We start from the raw sequence: 21,564 nt of genomic DNA on the forward strand, positions 1-21,564 counted from the left end.
TGTGTGGGACTGTTGTTGTGTAGACTGCATAGAAAGCTAGGTCACGTGCTAATGTTCTGGTCCTTTAAGAATCAGACAGACATTGAAGCTAGGTAAAGAGGTTAATTTAAATATTGATGGAGATGGTCTCATTTAGAGACTGATGGGAAAGAATCTGAACAAGAAAAGGAAAATTCATAAATTCAATTGAGATTTCATAGCATCAATTGCTGACTCTTTAAAAATCAGTACAGCATCTGACAAACCAAGAGAGAGATACCTCACTGCTCTCTATATATCAATAATTATTTCAAGACCATATGTCAGAAAAGGGGTAGGCGAAATACTTGTTAGGATGTCCCTGCTGATAGTCAAGTTGGCAAATTTTTTGAAAAAAGCATTTGAAGAAAGTGAAAAAAATGCATTAATTTTGTCATGTCAGGCACCAATGAAATAATCTTGGAGATCCACTGAAGTTTATGTTCGTGTTCATGAAGATCGCTGGTTACATTTCATTTGGGTGACATAAATTTGAAAGGATTTATGCCTCTAGATGTAGCAGTAAAAAGTACAATTCAGTAGTGTCTGGAACCTGGTGATTACATTTTTAAAGGAACATTGAGTTTGCAACTGACATTTAGATAAGAGAAGTTGAGACGGGGTGAACAAATGTTGTCACACAACTGAACAGGAGCAGTGATGGTTCATAAATTTATTTTTGTCATACATTTCAATGATGGCAGCTTCCTGTGTGTACTTTAAATGTTCCTCCTGCAGTGCAGGAGTTCCCACGTCTGTGGTGGCGATCAAGAAAGGGAAACTGTGCAATAGCACACGCTTAAAGGCCTGTTTCTGTTTCCAGATAAATGTGCAGAACAGGTGAAATGAAGACAGCAAAGTGCCATTTTTATGGTTTTTTACTTGTTTTATGACTCAGTTAAAAACAGCTAAACAAATTTTTTACTTAAGGTGGAGAAACTGTCCCTTTGTTTGAACAGAAAGCATACTTGGCTGCTGTGCAGCTTTGATTATGCCATCCAATTGTGTAATGTTGATTCATTCACCCTTAAATGTTGCTTCAATCAAATGTTTTTGGGTGAGATTTTCAAGATGCTGTGTCACTGAATATCTAATCCCTTTAAGAAGAAGAGCATTCCATGGGGTGGATATATGATATTTGGAAAATACTTCAGCCTTGTGAGGATGGCTTTGCTTGATGCTGAAGAGCAACTTGCCCTCTGACCTCCACCAGAAGTGTTATTTAAAGATGTGTAGCCTACTAATTGTATCCAAACTCCACTGTGTTTTTTGAACTGCCCAGAGGATTTTCTCTGCTCAGCAGTGGGAGAAGTAATAAAGAGGTGACAAGTCCTACTTTAGATCTTCCTCATCTACATTATCTGAGATCTGTTCAAATGAAGCCAAAGAGTGACTTGTAGAATTACAGGACTCAGAAGCTGATTGCTCCAGGGCAACACCCTTGGTGAGATCTGGTCATGTGGTCTCTTCTCCAGAGCTTTGTTCTTGTCTAGGCAGCAGCCAGCTGGCCTCTTTTTGATGTGTGTGCCATCATTTAACTCCTAGGTGTGCCTTCCTCTGTGGAAGTACAGGCCAGAATTTGTCTTACATGACCAAGGCATGATACTGTGTTTTATTGTGATACTGCAGGAACTCTAAAAGCAGTGTTTTTTTTAATCTGGAAGTTTCATGAAATGATCCTATCAAAACATCACTGTGTGTAGCTGTGTGACTTTGGAGCCAGCATGCAACTAATTGTCTGTTTGCTTGTTTTCAGGTTCTCCTCTTGGTTGTGAAGCAGATTTTTCCAGATTTTGAGTTCATGTGGCTGGTGGAAGAAGCTAAGAAGAATCTGCCCTTAGAGCTGGATTTCCTCAATGAAGGCAGAAATGCTGAGAAGGTTGCTCATATGCTCAAAAACTTTGACTTCCTGAAGGTGAGGAAACACATATTTCTGTCTATATATGTGCATGAATAGTCTCCTTTACTATGTCTTATGCCCCTCATTCACCAAATGGAGGAGCCATGGAGGGAGAATGGAGTTCAGCCCCTCTGTGTTGTTCATCCTAGACTGCTCTCCTGATACAGACCAGAAAATTCTCTGAGACATGCCTTATTCTTGTCTGTTTCCTACTGAATGCACTCTATTGGGTCAGGAGTGGTGGCTTGGGACCAGTTGTCTTTGGAGCCTGCTACTCATTTTCCCAAGTTTTCTTTCTGAATTTCATTTTCAGTTTCTTTCTGAACTTGTTCAGAGACTATGGATTTGCCATCCTTTGCTCAACCTGAATTTGATGGTACCTTTCCTTGGGCTGAGTCTCAGCTGAGGGTAAGAAATGGACACAGAACAGAAGAGCTAGATTGAAACTGGTGATGTCAAGTAGTATTGCGGACACCTTGTATCTCAGGAAGAAGCATATCCACATGAGTCCTTCCTACTGCAAAAAAGCACATTCCCACTCTAGAATTGGACATTTACCCTTCATACACATCTGTGGCTAATTCATGTTACCTTCATACAGAAATCAAATTGTACCCATGTTTGGTCTTCCCCTCTGATACTTTTATCCCACCTTCCCTGCCACACCCTTATGTCACTGATAAATGTCTGAAATACAACCAGACACGTACACATCTCATTCTTGGACATATGCTCACATCTTCAAAGTCACACGTTCAGAAATCTTTTGCTGAGGTACAAGAGACACAAGCCTCCAGTGTGTGCTTTCTGGAAACACACATAGTGCCATGGTTGCAGTCACTGATATGACTGTGCTCATGGCACATACAGAAAGGCAGCAAAAATCACACCCTGCTGTGGACCTTCTTGTATACACACTTCTAAATGAGCTTGCCACCTCCTGTTTATGCAGCAATCCCAAAATAGGAGTGACAGCGGTCTGAAATAAGGTGAGTTTTTGTTAGGCTTTACAGGCTGATAAATCCATTTTTCCTTGCTTCTTCCACGTAAGGGCTGTAATTCCATATTGCCTAACGCCAGCTTTGGAGCAGTCCTTTTGGAGCCCAGTGGCAGCAGTGGCCTTCCCATAGACACAGATAGCTAAAAGCCACCACATGGAAGGCCAGAGGCCAATGGATTTGTTGAGTGGGTGCTTATCAGAAGTGATGCACCTTAGAGAGTGTATCTGTTGCAGCTGTAAGTAGCATACTGTGAAGTAAATTCCCATGGAGGTGGCCAAACACCTCCTTGCTGGGCTAAGGAGTTATCATGGTATCAATAAGTGTAACAATAACAAATTACTTGAGATGGCCAAATAATGGATCCTTCTGTCTGACCTGCCAATTCAGAGATGTGTTCATCACCTAAAAGCAACAGAAGAATTGGGCTCCTGTATCATAAATTTTCCTAAACACGCTAGAAAGCTGAGAAGTAGATTTTGTGCTGTGAACCTGTTTGAGCTTTTAAAGCGAGAGATAAATTATTTCCACACACAAGCATTAGAGCCAAACATCTGTGAGTAATTAAAAAAATCACTGAAGAATTTGGCTGTGATTGAGAGAGGCATCTCCAATAGCATGAATAGCACTTTACAAGCCCACTGACTTGCCCGTGTAAATCTTGAGACAAGAATGATGTCATTGGAAGTGATACAAGGGATCAGTGAGCTAGATGGGATGGGGAGCTGTTAGTTTTGGAGTTAGCAGGCTTTCTCACCAATCTAACTGCAAAGAATGGGCATCCAGATAAGCTGGGAAGGCTGTGAGTGTCTGAATCCCCCTTGTTCATAGCAGGTCTATGGCATCAAAGTCTAAGCAAGGTTCACATGCAAAGTATACCAGGAGTGTTGAATGGTGGGACTGAGGGACATTGAAATTGCTCAGCAGAGGAACCTTTGATGTAAGGTGGCACACACATGGCGAAGTAGAAGTGGTCTCTCTAGGACATGAATAGGAGGGAAGCAGATAGTTTCTAAGAGACTAGGGTATTGTCAGTAGTTAAAAGCAACAAATGCTGCTTGTTCAGGAGCTATGATGAGCTACAGGGTATGGCTGGTCATCCCCTGGTTTTGGTCAGTTGATGGACAACACCTCTTACTTCTTCCTGTCCTGCCTCAAGGTGCTGGTCCTGAGTCCATGGTTGAATCAGGGGGTGAGGAGAGGGGACTGCACAGCTGGCTTATTATTTGCATGATCCAAAATTATCATCTCTGTACTGGGGCACAGTAATGAGAGTGGGCAGAGCTCTCTTATGTCTTTGCTAAAATGTACATATGTGGCTTCACCCATGTGCAAAAGCAGATTAGGGCAGACTGGGGGTTTGGTCAGCACAGTAACATGAGGAATTTCAAAAGGCAATTTCAATTTCAATTCAGCAAAATGGCTCTTGACAATAGGGACTTCAGCATGGGAGAAATTTGTCTGGAGAGAGAGGCTAAAAAATGGGGAGCCATCCTGAGAGACACTTTCGTCACTGACTCCTTGGATGACACCAGACCTCTTCTCTGGTACCTCACTCAGCTTGATCTACCACAGCTTGAATGAAAAGTGCTTTGACATTTTACACTCACTTCTGTGTTGCTGGCAATAAGATAGATAAGGGTCTTCCCAAACAAGTCCCTTATTTGTGACACTTGATTTTTCTCCCAATTCAATTGCAGATGGCCTTAAGTATGCAGGGTTTATCAGCTCAAAGGCATTCATGTTCCAAGGGGCACTGTGGAGATACAGTTTATGATGATGGCTTGTAATTTTTAAAGCTGCTTGTTTGTGTGTAGCAAACAAGATGCAGTTCCTGTCTAAAGGAGCTGAGTGGATGATTCAGAAACTTGCAATAGATACTAAACAGCCCAGCTAGAGGAGCTGCAGAGCAGGTAAGAAAGGTATCTCAGACATCACTGGGAATGGGAGGTGTTCAGAATCCTGTAGAGCGTGGTCAGAAATGTTACATGAGATCAGATCCTACTGTAGTTGAATTGGTGTATTATCCTTGTCTACATTGATGCTGTCCTGCGGAAGGGGCTGATAGATGGAATTACCTCCCTTGTGCTCATCAAAAACGCCAAGTCCTCGCTTCAGCTGCTTTCATTTTTACTTCTTTTCTGGGATTTGTGTGATATATTCTCCTTCCTTTCCCAAGATGTTGCCTGACCTAACCCACGTGTTTCTGTTTCAGGTCCCCAAGATCTACTGGGATCTCTCAACAAGGCGTGTCCTTCTCATGGAGTTTATGGAAGGGGGACAAGTGAATGACAGGGCCTATATGGAGAGGAATGGCATCAATGTCAATGAGGTAGTTTCTCAGCCATCTCTGAATTTGGTGTAAAGCTGATTTTGACCTTGATGCAAAATGGAGGCTGACAGGACAAGGATGGGACAGGGTAGAAGAATAAGCACACACAGAGCAGTCAGTCTGAGAGATCTCTGTTCTCGTGCTCTTTGAAAAAGTAGATAATTCCTTTGGAGGAACACTCTCCTGTAGGCTGCAGAGCTAGGGAGATCTTCAGTGAGACATAGTGAAAGATGACCATGCTCTTACATTAAAGACACCCACGGTTTGTTCCAAGATGGAATTTCCTGTTACCCTAAAGGAACAACTTCAGTTTCTGATTATTTTTATCTCATGGACTTAGCTATTAAGAGAGATTTGAAAAGTTCTGTCTGTAGCAAAACATGGTCAGCTCCATTCATCTGGACAAGTCAACTGGTCCAAAGTGAGAGAGTTGTTTCTTTGAGAGAGTTTATCCCATACTTCCGCTATAGGCAGAGGTGAAATCTAGCCCACACACTCAGATAGAAGAGTGAATATTCCTCAAGTCTTGAGGCAGTCTCAAGCCCCTTGAGAAGGGCTTGTTTTGATGCATTAATAGAAGGGCTCTTGAGCAATATGTACATTCAGATGTTGAGGTGGGCTTCTTCCTAGATCTCAGACAGCAGATCCGTTTTGAGATTGAGGTCATTAGCATAGTGTAGCTCCCTGGGATTTTCTTTGCATTTTCTCAGACTGGTGGAGATAGCAAAGTTATAGAGAAACGGCTAATTTCAATTTTTCTAACTTGCAGAGGCTTTTGCTTGTGATAGGAGCAATATAGAGTGAAAAATTCTGCTAATTTTTTTGTTTATCCATGCCTTTGGGAAGGTTGTTTCATGATGACTTGGCACAATACATTCCATGCAGCAGTGAAGTCCCATACTTTCCTGAGTCTGAGCTGGTCTCTAAATAATAGCTAAGAAGTAATTTTTGAAACGTTGTCAATGGGCTTCTACTACTGCAATGTGTAAGTTTCAGAGAATTGCAGACATCTGTCAGAGGATGCTACTCAGCTCAGTTGTAGGACTGAATTTTCTTCCTTTTCTCTCCCTACCGTCTGAAGTTGAAGATTAACTTTTACTGATTGCCAACAAAGCAATGTAGAAAGGAGGAAATACTGCGCCTGTCAGAATCATATGATGGGAAAGGAGGTTTGTTATTATGGCCACAGTAAGATGAGGTAGGGGCAGTGCACACCCCAAGCTTCTCCTGCGGCAAGGTGCAGCAGATGGGGAGAAATATTGCCTAGGTTAATTATTGGCTGTTGCTGTTGTTGCCCTGGGTATAGGACTGCATGGCATGGTGGGGAGATAGGCAAAAGGTGGCAGACACTGAAAGGAGCGTGAGGAGGGGTGGCAACCCAGGTTTCAAAACTGTGACCTGGCTTATAATATGACAGCAACCTTGGCTTTCAAGAGATGCATTAGCTCCCTACACATCACCCAAATATATTTATTTTATCAATCCCTCTATCATTTTCCTCCATTTTGTTTTATGGTGGAGGAAGAACAGTCTTCACAGAGCAGGATTTCTTTTTTGTGACAATGCAGCCTTGAAAAGCAAGCTGAGCCTCTCTCCTCTAAATGGAAAGGATCCCTGAGGTGAAAGCTCCCTTCAAACCAGGTTACTGACATTTACTTAATACCGTCTGTAGCAGGATTATCATTAAAGCTGCCCAAAAGCACATTAATCTCTCTGGATCCGTCCAAGTGCTGGATTGTAATGGCATTTAATCAGAGAAGGCTTTGATTTCTAAAGACAAGTGCAAACATTGAAATATCTGCCTGTGGAACAGTTACTTATTCATGTACAAGTGTACTTGTACACTGTAGTGTAGTTGAGGAGGAACATGCAGCTAGGATATTGACAGTGAAAGGGAAATATGGAGAGAGGAGTTACCAAGAATGAACTAGCAGGAATTTTAAGGGAAGACTAGAACAGGGCAGGGCTAAGGGGGGCATCTGGAAACTGGGCTTTTCCTGTATTAAAACACAGTAATGCTTGCAGTCTTAGTTGGGAAGGTATATTTGGAAGAAGTGGGTAGAGCCGGGAAGAGAGAAAAATTAGACTGTGGGGCTCTCAAGGGGTTTGTAGCATAGTTTCCAGAAGGAAAGGAAGGGCAGTGAGACTACTTAGAGCATGGATTTTTAAAGATCCCAAATGACACAAATGTTCCTTTTGCATCTATTCTGATTATACCTGATTCATTTAGAGAGATCTTATTTGTATACAAATCTTAACATTGTCTTTGGTCTGCCCCATGGATTCTCCATTCCTTCTTTGTGAGTTCTCTGTCCGTCTCTGCAGAGACTGCTATATCAGCAGGCTCTAGGACCTGTGGAGCTTCCAGATGTGCTCATGGCATGTGCTGTATTGCTTCAAACTAACCAGCCAGGTCAGGTAGCCAAGAGTCCCTATGATCAGCCTGATTTGGATTTGAGTCAAGGAAAAGAAACAATGCCATGTACTTCAGCTCACCAAGAGCCTGGTCATGAGGCATGGTTGATTCAGAAGTCAGAAAAGTGTTTTGTCCAGCGGAGAATTGAAAGCAAACAACTAAGGTACTTAAGATGAGCTACTGTGCGCAATTATTGCCATCTGTTACTCCATCCTACTATGGCTTTTTGGTTCTTTCTATTACTAAATGGGGTCTACACTGAAGCTGTATCTCTTAGCTTGATAAAGAGCCCAGTACCTTCCTGTAGCTGACAGCTTTGCAACTTGAAATACTCTTTCAGTGTGGGATTTACCCTTCTGCCAAGAGTCAGGAGCTGTAGCTGTGTAGCTGCTAAAATTTAAGTGGGATTTCCCAGGGTGGGATCCTTTTGTCAGCAGTGTAAACCTGTCATGTCTCAAGTATTTGCGCTTATAACACTCAAGTGTTAGATGAAGCGGAGCGTGGAGAAGAACACTGTTTCTGGGGAAGATGGCTATTCTTGCTCTTTGCACTTACTGAGTTAGTCTGGGGAGAAGTTCATTTGCGATTGTCCTACGTTTCATCTTGTCTGAAGCTTAGTGAAATTCAGAAGGCACTGATAAGTAAAAATAGTGACTTCCAGTATTTTCAGCTTTTGAACTGGGCACAGACACCTGATAAAAGAGTTAAATTAGGCACCGACCTGTTTCTTACTGAAAGTTGGTATTGAGCATCAGTGTCAATCAATTGCTTAAGTCTCAACAAGATGCTTTACATTAAATCAAGGAAGTACAATTGCATTTAAAGCCAAGGGAAATGATCCCCATGGTCATTTTGTGTCTGACAGAGATGCAAGAAACAAAAAAAAGTAATGACTAGTCTTCTCTAGCTGTGTCCTTTTGAGAATCTGTGCAAACTTGATGAGTTAGTCCCTCAGTTCCCTGGGTGGATGAGTCAGAATATTTCCCTCCACTTACATGCCATGGAAGATGGAGCATTGAGCATGAAAATAATTTCCTGAGTTCCCAACAGAGAGTACAGGGCATACTAGGAGTGCACTCCAGGAGTCCTAAAAACTATTCCTGTATCTTAATGACATCAGGTGTGTTCAGATATCATCTTGCTGTGATGCTAGATCACTGCATAGTAATAGTACTGCCCAACAGAGCACTTTTGAGCCTCACAACTGGATGATAGAGGACAGTGTGAAATAAGATCTCTTGTGTGATCACCCTCTTACTGTGAATAAGAGCTATTTCAGAGCAGAGACAGAGAAGACTTCAAATTGTGGCTATTCTCTGCCCACACCCTTTGCTAATTTGACACCAGTTTAATTGGGCAGAAGTGCCCTAGCAGGATTAAGCAAAACCTTAGACAATGGCTGTAATAACAACAATGAAAGCAAGCAAAAACCCAATACAGTCTTCAATCCAATTAACCTTCGATTAAGGTTCCAAAATCAATGCTATTATTTTGGCTGGAGGAGGTAATATTGAGCCCTGAGAAATGAGCTGCACAACGACCTTTACTTTTAATGAGATCAATAGAAGTTAGTGTCGCCATCTCTTAAAATAATTGGCAAATATTACAGCCAAATTAAGGCCAGAGACTAGTATCTGCTTCTGATCTAAAGAGACAGTCACAGATTGAGGTGGGATGGGAAGGGATGATGCCCTATCAGGCAGTTTCATCTAGGACTTATCAGGGGCAGGCAGTGAGATCATCTCTACAGGACCATGACACAGTATTTTTTAATGTTCTTTTCTTCTTCATGTCAGATAGAGGCATGGAGCCAGAACCATTCCAGCTTGCTCACAAGTCTAGGAAAGTATCAGTGACTTTCCCCAGATAATCCAGGCTGGTTTGTTACATTGCACTATATCATGCTACCCATGAGCATGATGTATGTGCTTTTTACTGTAGGAACACTCACGAGCTCAAATTTGCATGCATTGTTTCTTTTCTGAGAGGTTTCTTGCTAACTCTTGTGTATTGGTGTTTTTAAAGATACTCAGTTGTGATGAACTTTCTAGAGTTTTGTTACTGTCACATTGCTTTGTCAGCAGGTGTGTTGATTAGTTGTGTACAAGGGCAAGGGTGACAGGTTGTCTAGGTTTTCAAAACTGATGGCAGCAACATATTGTGTCTGGGTACATATATATACAAGAAGAAATATATCACTGCTGGTACCTGCACTACTACTTGTGATCCTCTGAGTTAGGTGACAGAAATGCAGTTAGGTGTACTTGTTAAAATATTTGTTACACTGCACATGACTCCATTAACTAGAAAACATGGGGATTAGTAGGGAAATTGCAAAGTAGGTAAGAAACTCATAGAGGCAGTGGTCGAGAGAGGTTACCACAGTGGAGTTTTGTGAATTTGTTCTTCAAATAGATTTCATTTAACAAATTAGTGATGACCTCAACACAAACACAACTGTATCAAGGAGATTGTTGATGACACCAAGCTGAGAGGTCTGACACTGTAGAGGAGGACTGGAGTAGCAATAGCACTTGTTGGCCTTGAGGACTAAAGTGGTAGCATCCTGTAGAAAATGGGGCATATTTCTGCTGTTTATTATGCTGTTTCATATCGGACTGGTGGACACATTGGGATAGTAAATACTGGAGAGGAACAGAACTAGTTAAACTCTAGGATTGTGCTAGCTAAGGAAATTATTTAAACTGAACTTATTAAAGTTAGGCTGGGATTTATAGGAGACATTCTGGTCACCTAAAAGTAAATTTTTGGAACAGCTGCCAAAGTCATACTTTGTCTTAAATATTTCTGGTGAACTTGACCAGTTTATAGACCTGTTTATACTTGTATAAACCTGTTATATATTTACCTGTTATACTTGTATCTGTCACTCCATTGTGTCAGCAATCTGTTTATTCCTCAAGTCTGTTTCTTTCCAAAATGAAAACATTGGGCTGAAAATGTGAGGTTTGCCTGACATGGTGTCGTGGTCATGTCACATAATTTGGCAATGGCAGGTTGGTATTTGCATTGATTGGTAAGGCCACAGGCTCACTTGGTGACTGTAGTCATCATGTTCTGCTACAGCACAGACAGGGAAATTTAACTTCTTTTAGGCAATAACACACCTTCTGGCAATAGGCAGGGACATGTCTCTGGCCAGACCCAGACTCTGATGTCATCCTGATATATCAAGCAAAGCTCTGCTTGCTGATCAGCGTAGGTTTTGTTCTTATATGTTACCCCTAAATTATGCCATTCATAATTACACCCGCTTTTGTCTGGTTTTATTTCTTGTAGTACATACAGAACTACAGGTGCTTCTACTTCCTTGCTATTCAAACCTCCTAACTGGTAGACTTTCCTCCTCTGCCATTCCTTAGCCAACTTTGGAGTCTTCAGCTCTTTTAATTTTTTTTCCCCCAGTAAATGCCTCCTGCATCCTGCTCATTTATTTGCTTTCTCTGAACTCCCTCTGTGTAGTCTGCACCTCTTGAGTTAATGAGGTGTCTAGAAGTGACTGCAGAATTCCAAGACTGATTATTTTTTTTACAGTATGCACCAGAACAATGCTGAGGGACACTGGTAATGATAAAGACCTTGTTTTGTTGGATGATAAACAGAGAAAGGACTGATGACCTCTCTGTGTCATAACAAAAAGCCTTTATGTTAACTATGGTTTTTGCTTCTGTAAATCATTGCAACCTTTATTTCTAATTTGTGATGCACCTTCACCCTGAGGTCTTACATAGCCTAAATGCATGCTGAATTCCTCCCTTCTCCTGAGCAGAGATTTTCATAAGTCTGTTTTCTCATTTCACTTAGCTGTCTTCTTCCAGAGTGAATTCTGTAGGTATTATTTATCCAGTGGCCTTCTCAATAAGGAATAAGGGCCTGAAGTGACAAGGCACAGTACAGAAGAATTAATGTATATAAGGGTTTCATGTTTTTTTCCTAAACTTTTTCTCAAGAAATCTGAACTCCCTTTGTCTGAATTACAATGATAGGTTGCTATTCATATACTACACTTTAAGACCTAGAGTGTAAAGCTTCCTATTTTGTTTAGAATTTGACAGTATTGTTACTTTCTATCTTAATTTATTTTGTATCCTATTTTAGAGGTATGACAACAGACAAAATTATGTGAAAATACTTTAGTGTGCATCACAGCTCCATGGTAAATTTTTTCCAAAAGTAAAGACTGTTTATATGCTTGCATCATAAATCCCTGTAACATATCTTCTGTATGCTAATGAAGTAGTACATAATACATTCATATGTCTTAAAGAAGTCATAAAGTTTAGTTGAAGATACTGGAGATACTCAAGGTTGCATGTTGGGGAATAGGTAAATATAAGTACAGCAGGGAAGAGAGAGATGGTGGGGATCTTGCAGTGAACATTCTCTTCTACCCATGATCCAACCTGTGAGTCTGAGCAGGGCTTGTTTCCATGAGAGGGTGGGAAGATGGATCTCAAGCTGCTTTTGTGTTGCATTACAGGTTGCAAGAGGCTATGACCATAGGTCTATTTAGTCACCTTTCTGCTGATAGTGACTTAGGATCAGGGACCTTCTCTGCATCTGGAGCTTGCAGCCATATCATAAGATGCTGTTAATGAGAGTGGCATGGATAACCTGGTGAGAGGCGTTTTTGTAGGATCCTAGGATATTTGGGTTTGGAAGGGAACCTCAGGAGGGCTTTCATCAAATCTCCTTCTAAGGCAGGGTCAGTTATGGGGTCAGACCAGCATTGCACAACCTCTTCAGCTATGACCAGTCAATAGGTTTGTAGAACTACCAACCCTTGTCTGGACTTGTGTTCAGCGGGTATGAGGCATCATGTTGGGCCCCAGATTGTCCCCAAGTCCTCGTCTTCAATAATTCTGTGCTTTTCCATGCCCTTGGAGGACAAACAGCTGTGACAGCAAGGGCCGAGTGTGGTTAGCCTGGCGTGTGCAAAGTGAGTCCCTGGTCCCTGGGAGGCTTTGTGAGTGAATGCTGTGATGAGCTTAAAACAGACTATTTGGCACGTCCTTGGACTGTCAATAAAGGCTACTCAGCTCTTATATGAGATCACAGCACCTGGTACTTCGGTCCTGTCTAATTTTAGAGCTTGCCGATCAAGGAGACTTGTAAGGGTCACTTCATGGCTCTGGTGATCTCTGCTGGTGATTCAGAAGGGAAACATCACTCCCCTCAGTCAATACTTAAAATAACACCTGCATGGCGTTAGGGAAGCTGCACTACAGGAGATCACAGGGCTGTGCTGTTCCGTTCGTGTTGGTGATTCATCACGGGGCGAGCCAGCATTCATGTGATTCAGCAGTGGTTCCAGGTCCCACTTGAGGGAGAGGATTGTTTCGCCTGATTCTACTGCTGTCCCTGTAGTTGTGCTGCAGGGAGGGTTCTTGGTCTTTCTCTTTATTTGTAGTTACTTGGCCACTATTCGTAGTGAATACTCTTCTCAGAGGTGGCTATACTTCAGAGATGGGTAAAGGAATCCCTTTCTTGTCTGTCTGGTTTTCTGCAGGATGAGCTCTCATTACTATCCCTGTTACCTCTTCTACCACCTCTGCTTATGGGGACAGCTGTCAGTTTGCTGCTTACAGAGTGTGTCTGGAGATATGCTTGGAATAGTTTATAATGGCTGTCTTTTAATTGCTTGTACAGCACTCTGCTGTGGAGCACTGTGCCTCTCTGCGATGGCAGGGAGGGCTGGTGGAATGGCAGGGCAAGGCTGCTGTGTTGTTGCATGGCAGGGGGTTGATCCCATGCCCTGGGGATGTTTGCTTTCTCCTAGGAGGTTTTTAACATTAATAACATCTCTTGGTGATAAGGAGCAGTAGTATGGAGGGACACAGCAGTGACAGGATGTTTTAAACAGCTTTTCTGTGCTTCTTCATCTTCACAGACATTGAACAGCAGATTAGCATGGGTGTGAGGAAAGGAAGAGGGAAAGTGGCCGACAGTGTGATGGAGGGAGGGGAGAGGGAACGCATGTTCATTCTGGTGGGCAGATGGACTGGCTGAGTCTCTCCCCACCCCTTCTCCACCATGTCCTGTTGCCATCCATGGATGGCAACCTGAGTCTTCTTCCAAGCAGTCTCACCCATCCCAGGAGAAATTTCCATGCCTTTCCTGTGAATGCGTGTCTGCCACTATCTGCTGTCCCACTTCCCCCTCATTACCAGAAACCCCATTCCTACCCAAAGGTACTGTCTCTTTTTTATGCTAGACAAGTGTCTTTAAATATCCTGTGATCCCACAGCCACCTTCATGGTGATCCTTGCATGGATCCTTTCCTGAATGCCCTGGACCATCCTGCTACTGGTAGATGCCAGCAGCCACCCTGTGCCTCCATCAATGTGAGGAGCTGTGGGAGCTCTGCATGGGGATATCAGCATGTACAGACCCTTGCTTCCTGGGTTGTCACAGAGAGGCTGACTCCCCTCCCCGGCAGGCACCCTACTGTGGGTGGCAGTGTGTGACCATCTCTTGTCTCCTCACAGATCTCTCGTAACCTGGGAAAGCTCTACAGTGAAATGATTTTTGTGAATGGCTTTGTGCATTGTGACCCACACCCAGGCAATGTGCTGGTGAAGAAGTGCCCAGCCTCTGGCAAGGCCCACATTATCCTCCTGGATCATGGGCTCTACCAGGTATGTAGGTATGAGGGGCTTCCAGGGCCTTGTGAAGCTGCCTTTGGGCACCAGGCTGCAGCCTTGCCCCTCTAAGCACATATGAATACATTTTTCGTATTACTTCCATAACCCTCCAATGATATATTTTGACTCTGAAGTGGAGGATAGGGCACAGGTGAGGGGTGCAAGACTTTTTCCCCTGTTTCTTGTCCTCTATGGGCTTCTGGGGACCATGTTTCCCTTCCCAGGTGCTGAGTGAGTCATTCCGTATGGACTACTGCCGGCTTTGGCAGGCCCTCATCAAGGCTGATATGAAGAGGGTGCAGAAGTACAGCCGGCGACTTGGGGCAGGGGATTTGTATCCTCTCTTTGCCTGCATGCTGACTGCCAGATCTTGGGAATCTGTCAACAGGGGCATTGACCAGTCACCAGTCTCTGCCAGTGAGGTAGGTCATGTGTGTCCTTCCCTAATGTGTGCCCTTGCTTCTCCTCAGTACCTTTCTTTGTTGAAATCACTTGCACCACTGATAGTACAGCAGTGCTGGGCAACCCCTGGCAGCTCTGTAGCAATTTCTGCATTGATAGCTGAACTGGAAAAAGCCTGTACTCCTTCTGCAATGTGTTTTATAGTGGCTGAATTTAATTTCCCAGATTCACTTGTCATGGGCTGCTAGAATTTTGTATAATATTTTAATACTTAAGTGTTCACTCTTTCAGGCTGGGGAAACATTTGTAGGTTGTCCTTTTCTTAAAAAAATGTTGAATGCAGCTGTGCAGGAAACCATCAAGGAGGCTAGGATAAGGTACAGGAGACATAAAGGTTTAGTGGGAAGACATGAGAAGAATAATGCATTATCACTATTCATGTAAATGACTATCAGCACTGATATAAACTCCTAAAAACCCCTGAAATTACCTTCCAATCAAAAACCCTATTAACTTGGAGTCAAGGTTGCTTAGCTGCAGATCCTGTCAACTCAATCACTACAAATCTAGGAAATTGCTGCTTACATTTTCCACCCTTCCATACACACACGTGCTGGGATCCTTCTCACACCTCCTCGCACACCTGATATACACAATACCCCACCTTACGAATACTAGCAGCCCTGCCAACTGTGCTGTTTCTAGAGAAGAACATAAAATGATGTGATTCAGCCAATGGACAAGTGTCTGTAAGTATAAGTGTGTTGTATCCTGTTCTTTGCTTTTATCTACACACATCTGTAGCAGAGAGGATGAAATTAATTTAAGGAGCGTTATAATATTGCCCTATGAAATTATCTTCTAAAAGTTCCTTCATCTTGATGGATGTGGCAGAATTTGCTGTACTGGCTTGCCATTATCCATAGCAATGAGTGGGTCATTGGGTAATGGACCCCCTCCCAATTATCTGAGTTAATTTTCTGCACATCAGAAATAATATAATGACTATGTAACAGTCATTAGAAGTCTGTGCTTCATCTGGTGAGTTCTGGAGCTGCTAGCTCCAGAAAAAAATTCAGAGGTGCCAGAGCAAATTGGCACAGTGCTGACTCCAATAGTACAAGACCAGTGTTAAATCTTAGTGAGCAATATTTATTCCCCGCTCGCTTGTGAAGGTTATGCCAGAGGTGTAGCTGCAGCTACATAGTACTCTGCGTGTGCTAATGAACTTTGTCATTGAGTTGAATTGCGTGTATGGAACCAGCTCTGTTGTCTTTGCCTACATGACACAATTAATGCTGAAACTAGATAATCCTGCAGCAGATAATGGGGAGCTGAGCAGATTTGCTGTGGCATTAGGAAATGAGCTGCTGCTTGCCCTTACTTTAGAGGTGAATTTGAAAGATTTTATCAGCAGCAAGAGCTGAGCGCTGTGTAGGCAGGTACCATCAGTGCAGAGCTCCAGAGAGTGTGCCTGAGGATGTATCAACATGACAGTAGCCTGTGAGACAAGGAAGTAACCTTCCTGAAACAAAATCTTATCTGTAGTGCTGTACTCAGTCTGGGATACTGCATCTTGAGAAAGGTTTGATGAAAATGGAGCAAGTCCAGTAGGAATCTGTAAGGACTAGTGGCCAAGCAGATGTAGCCCATGAGGTAAGTCTGAGCAAGTTAGGTCAGAAAAAAATCTAGAAAAGGCAGGTCAGAAAGGGTTGTAGAAGTGATTTTTGAGTTTCTTGAAGAGTGCTGCAAGCAGGACAAGTGCAATGAATTTAAACATGGGTTTAAATTCAGCTAAACATGAGAAAAGCCAGATCTAGTGGCAAAGCAGTGAAATGCCACTGAGATGGTCTGGGGAGGTTTTGATTTGTGTTACTGGAGAGTTTTAGGTGCAGACTGGGAAAATGTAGGAGGATTGCCATAGGTATAGTTGCTCCTCCCTTAAGCCATCCAGGGCCAGGCAGCTGATCGCTCAGGGTGGCTGCTAGCCTCATCTCATCTGATTTTATGATGGCTTTTGCTGCATCCTGCAGCAGCCTCAGCAGCTGCAGCCAAGGGGCTTTTCTCAGGTCCTGTGGCATAGCTTATTTCTTCCTCTGCACACTTGACAGAAAATGACAGTTCTGATGACAGATCATGTGGTTGTTTTGTGATGTGGACAAGCAGCTGGAGCTAAAAATAAAAAGAAAAGAAATAGAAAAGAAAACCTATGCCTGGAAAATAATGTAGGCAATGATGCTGGCTGGGAAAAGGGATGAGATAATCAGGGAGCAATTTTCTGCCAACAAATAATGAAACAAAACAACATTTAGGAGTGCTAAGCATCTTCTTGCTGAAGCCTTGTGTATCTGGTCAGTGATGGAGGCAGGAGGACACAAGGATTTGTTTGTCAGCAGCAAAACAACATGGTATTGTGTGAGCTGTGTACGTCTCTGACCATCATGACCTGCACGCCAGTTTGTGCAGGTCTGTTCCTTTATAATAAGTTTGAAGTTCATAAAGAGTGAGTGTGAGATCTCACGTCACGAAATATAGGCCATCCTTCATTCCAGAAGAGAGAAGGCTTTAGAGCTGTCATTTCCCACAAAGAAGCCTCCTTACTGTAAGAAGTTATTTACTGCCCCCTTGCATGAGTTCTCCTGGATTTTGTAGATTGCAGATATTCCAGGGACTTGGCTTTGGATTTCATGTCATGGTTCATATTATGGCCTCTGTAGGAGGGGGTAGGGGCATGGTATGCATATAGGATCAACTCCCAGCTACACTGTGCTACATTTACTGGAATGGTGAGGGAACTCTCAGATCTAAAAACAGGAATAAGAAGCAGGGCTAACTGACTGTCTTGCATGCTCTGGTGACTTGTATTTGGAGAGGAGCTCAGTTAAGTGGCTCAGACTGTAGCCCTAAGTTTTCACTGGGTTCTTACAGTAAGCAATGTGTTTGTTGGAGTCTGGAGAACTAGAGATAATGAAGGATTGCCTTGGACTTACACTCTTTCCTTAATTATCTGCTATGAGCTGCTGTCTTACAGGATATAGATCTAGATCTGACAGATGACAATTTGAGGATTTTTGATCTTTTGGGTTATCATGTTGCTTAACTGTGTAATTCTTTCTCACCTCTGCTGAATTGTGTTGAGGACAGAGGACTAAACTAGCATTGGAAACGGCTTCACCAGTATAGCATAGAGCCATCAGCTGCATGGGGAAGCAAAGATCAAGCAGCCTGGTTGTCTTTGCAGCATGCCTCCACCTTCCTCAGCAGTTTTACTACCTGCACCTCTGCCAGTTTTGGGGCTGGTGAGGTGAGAAGTGTCCAACGGCAGTAATGAGATCTGGTTGCTGCAGGCTGCCTAGGACCAAGAACCAAGGTAGCAGTGTGTGTCTGTTCTCCTGAGAGGCTATTAATCCTGCCAGTGAGGGGATAGGTCCTTATCTCACCGAGGGGCAAATGGGATCTGGCAAGAGTGATCTGTGCAGTGAGTGCTGTGCCCAGTGTCTGCAGGAAAGAAGGACAGAGCTCTTTAGCTTCTGTCCTAGTGTCATGGTCTGTTAAAACACTGTCTCTTCCTGGCAAATTTCAGCTGCATCAGGACCCATATTTCCCATGTACTCTCACCTTCTCTCTCCTTTCTCCCTGACATGACCTGACTGGCCACAGGACATGGAGATCCGGTCCAATGCTGCCACTTACTTGCCCCAGATCACCCAGCTCCTCAACAACGTTCCCCGCCAGATGCTGCTTCTGCTGAAGACCAATGACTTGTTAAGGGGGATTGAGTCAGCCCTGCACACACGGGCCAGTGCCAGCTCCTTCCTCAATATGTCTCGCTGCTGCATCAGAGCTGTTTCCACGTGAGTCTCTTATCCAGACATCAGAGGCCAGACAGGGAGCAGCAGGAGCTGAGTATCCCTTTGGTCTGGGAGATGAGGGGAGATGACGTACAGCAGGCTTGTCAGGGTCCAGTCCCACTGCAGCTATGCAAGGCAAGCAGGACAGACCCTGAGATGAAGGTCAGATCCAGTCAAAAGTCCACATGATTAGGCAACATCCTGGTGATGGGGCAGGTCTAAGAACAAACGAGAAAGTCAGTCTGTAGATTATGTCTGGTGGCTGTCAAGCAGGTCCATGGTGACAAGATAGGGCTGAGATCAAGCAAAGAGGTCCATGCGGAGGTCTAGCTCACAGGGCTTCACAGCAGCACATGAGCTGGGGACCATTACTCTTCCAACGTAGCTCAGGCAGGAACTGAAGGTGCACGTCTGAGATTAACTGAGGTTTCTGGGCCTATGAGCAGAGGGTTGGGGGTGGTTCCAGGCTAGTCAGGGCCATTAAGGTTTATTAGGGCGCCACTCAGGGGGGGCTGATAAGGCTCTAACTTAACCTCTTGACCTATTACTGTTAACTGCGGATCTCTTCCCCTCATTGTGGTCCTGCCCCTGCTCAGCTACATGTCTCAGCTGTTGTCTGTGCTTTTCTTACATCCATCAGCCTTTCCAGAGGACAAACCTGTCACCCTGGGGCTGGGGACAGGGATAGAGTTGGAGACCTTAGGTTAAGGGTTTAGGATTTGTCCCCCAGAGGAGGGGAAGGGGCTTCTCTCCCATTATAGGCATTACCACTGGGCAGTATTTGTGAGTAGCATAGATCTGAAAGTTCACTGCAGCTTGATTGAGGGGATTGGGCTGACTGAAGATTAGGCTGATGTTTAAAAGCCAGGAACAGGAGTTGTGCAAGTGATTGCCTTCTCTGAGTCTTATGAATCAATGCACTTCTTCTTCAGATTCCTCCTCCTTGCAGATGAAATAACAGTTATTTCTTGGGCTGATGAGGGACCTATGAATCCCAATTAGCCTCTGCTAAAGAAAGGTGGAGAAATACTTTTTCTGGAATCTGTGTGTCAGGATTGCTGGACTTTTACAAGTGTGCTACCAGGAAAAGCAATAGTAGTGTGCACCTGTCCCTGTGAGCTGAGGTGAAGCTGGGCATAGAAGCAGAGGAATGCCATAACCCAGGATCACTACGCAGAGTGGAAAGAGAACTGAATTCTCAAGTGAGCAGGCTGTCTCTTCTGCCAGATTCATTCCAAAAAAGGCAGTCCCCAGCTCCTCAGAAGCACTGCTTAGTGAAAATCCCTGCTTCCTGAGGATTCTCCATATGGGGGATAGTGCCCACCCCTGGGAGGGTCAGCTATGTGGAAGATGTAGGACAGGCCTCTTTCTTCCTGGGCTGTTTCCTGCTGGATCTAATGCAGCTGTTTCTCTCATTCTAGGTACCAGAGGAGCAAGAGTCACTCGCTTTACAGGAGGGCCCAAATCTCATTCACAGAAGCCCTAAGCCTGTGGCAGATCAACTTATATGAACTCTTTCTGTGGCTGAAGGGGTCCCAGCTGGGGAACTGGGTCATTGCTCTCCTGAGACGGATGCACCATTTAATGTACTGACATGAACTGGTGGGAGAGGCCTGGGTGCTCCCTCCCTCCCTTCTGTTCTCCATGGCACATCTGCCTTTTTGACTATTTCTGTCTATTTTTGGGTCTTACTCCACATTAGACACTGCACTGTCCTTTTCTTTTACAGCATTAGCTTCCCCTGTGTCACAGAGAGGTTGAGTTGGTACCAGAGCCCTACTCTTTTGTGGTTTAGGTAAAGTAGGTGCATGATAACTTGTGGCAGGAAAGACAGAAAAGGATACCTTCTCTCCTCATTTGTGCAGGTTAAGTTCCACTCAGATTCTAGTGGGATTGTGCTGGAAGCAAATGCCTCTTTGACTCTTTCTTAAGCAATCTTAAAGAATTTAAGAGAATCCCAGCCCTACCTAGAATGCCCCAAAATATTTCTCAGACCCTCAGAGAGGGGTGGTAAGTCCCTTTAAAATACAATAGGGTTTATATTAATTTGTGCAATCTCCTTAGTCTGATTTCTGTTTAGGTGTGCAGAAGGTTTCTCAGAGGAGTGAGACCTTGTGAAAAGCTGTCACTAGGGGTTTTTTCTTCCAGCACCAGGGAAAGAGGACACAAGTGGTGAGAGTGGTGGGCTGGGAGTCTGACTTTCTAAGATGCATCTCCAGTCCTGTCAGCAAGTGCCTCTGTTTTTGGACTTCTGGCCTGTTTCCTTGCAGGTGAAATGGGGGAAGGAGACAGTGATCTTGCCTCTCTTCTGAAATTCAGGAAAGGCAGTAAGAAGGACAACTCAGGGCTCTGAAACTGCTGGTAATGTATGTGTACTGTACAAAACTATCACACAACAAAATAAATGTGTTGTATCAAAGACCTTTAGGGGAGGGATGCTTGGCTGTGCACTAGAGTTATGTTTGAGCCTCTAACCTTAGTCCTGTTTCCATTTCTCCACAAGGGAGTGATGCCAGGCAGTGCTGGTAGTTCCTTGTAAGCAAAATGTTCACTTGGTCTTTTCTATATCCAAGAAGTTTGTACCACATCTGAGTCCTCTAGTACTGCATCGAATGTATGTTGGGATGGAATGGAGGAGCAGGCATCTTTCTGCTGGGAGGATATCTCATACCCTTCTGCCCAGATCCACACTGAGCCTGCCTCCTCCCTGCCTGTGGGAGCGTGCTACAGCACATCTGTGAGATGTCACCATCCCCATGCCACAGTGAGCATTTCACCTTGTCACTGCCTGTGATGTTTTACTACTCCAGCCTCAGACAAAAACCTGCCATTTGCTCAGTGGTGCAAGTGACAGATCTGATGGCTTTGACTCTGTAGTTGTGGGACAGCTACCAGAAAGCCTCACCTAGAGGCCTGCTTTGTGTGAGACATATCTGAGATACTGGGCAACATCTCTGTTTCTTGTAAGAATACCTTTATCCA

At 43.8% G+C, this 21,564-nt stretch overlaps 1 protein-coding gene across 2 annotated transcripts in view; it reads left to right on the forward strand.

Annotated features, from left to right (window-relative positions):
- The window catches only part of ADCK1 (aarF domain containing kinase 1), a 74,989-nt gene extending 53,985 nt beyond the window's left edge, over positions 1-21,004 (forward strand). For both annotated transcript variants that reach the window (XM_058829786.1, XM_058829785.1), the window contains 6 exons: positions 1,775-1,933; positions 5,132-5,248; positions 14,174-14,323; positions 14,554-14,751; positions 18,392-18,585; positions 20,004-21,004. In XM_058829786.1, coding sequence (XP_058685769.1) covers positions 1,775-1,933; positions 5,132-5,248; positions 14,174-14,323; positions 14,554-14,751; positions 18,392-18,585; positions 20,004-20,175 — 990 coding nt within the window. In that variant the 3' untranslated portion in view covers positions 20,176-21,004. The remainder of the gene's footprint in view (positions 1-1,774; positions 1,934-5,131; positions 5,249-14,173; positions 14,324-14,553; positions 14,752-18,391; positions 18,586-20,003) is intronic.
- The last annotated feature ends 560 nt before the right edge of the window (positions 21,005-21,564 follow it).

Source organism: Poecile atricapillus, chromosome 1, assembly GCF_030490865.1.
Source record: "Poecile atricapillus isolate bPoeAtr1 chromosome 1, bPoeAtr1.hap1, whole genome shotgun sequence".
NCBI classification, from domain to species: domain Eukaryota; kingdom Metazoa; phylum Chordata; class Aves; order Passeriformes; family Paridae; genus Poecile; species Poecile atricapillus.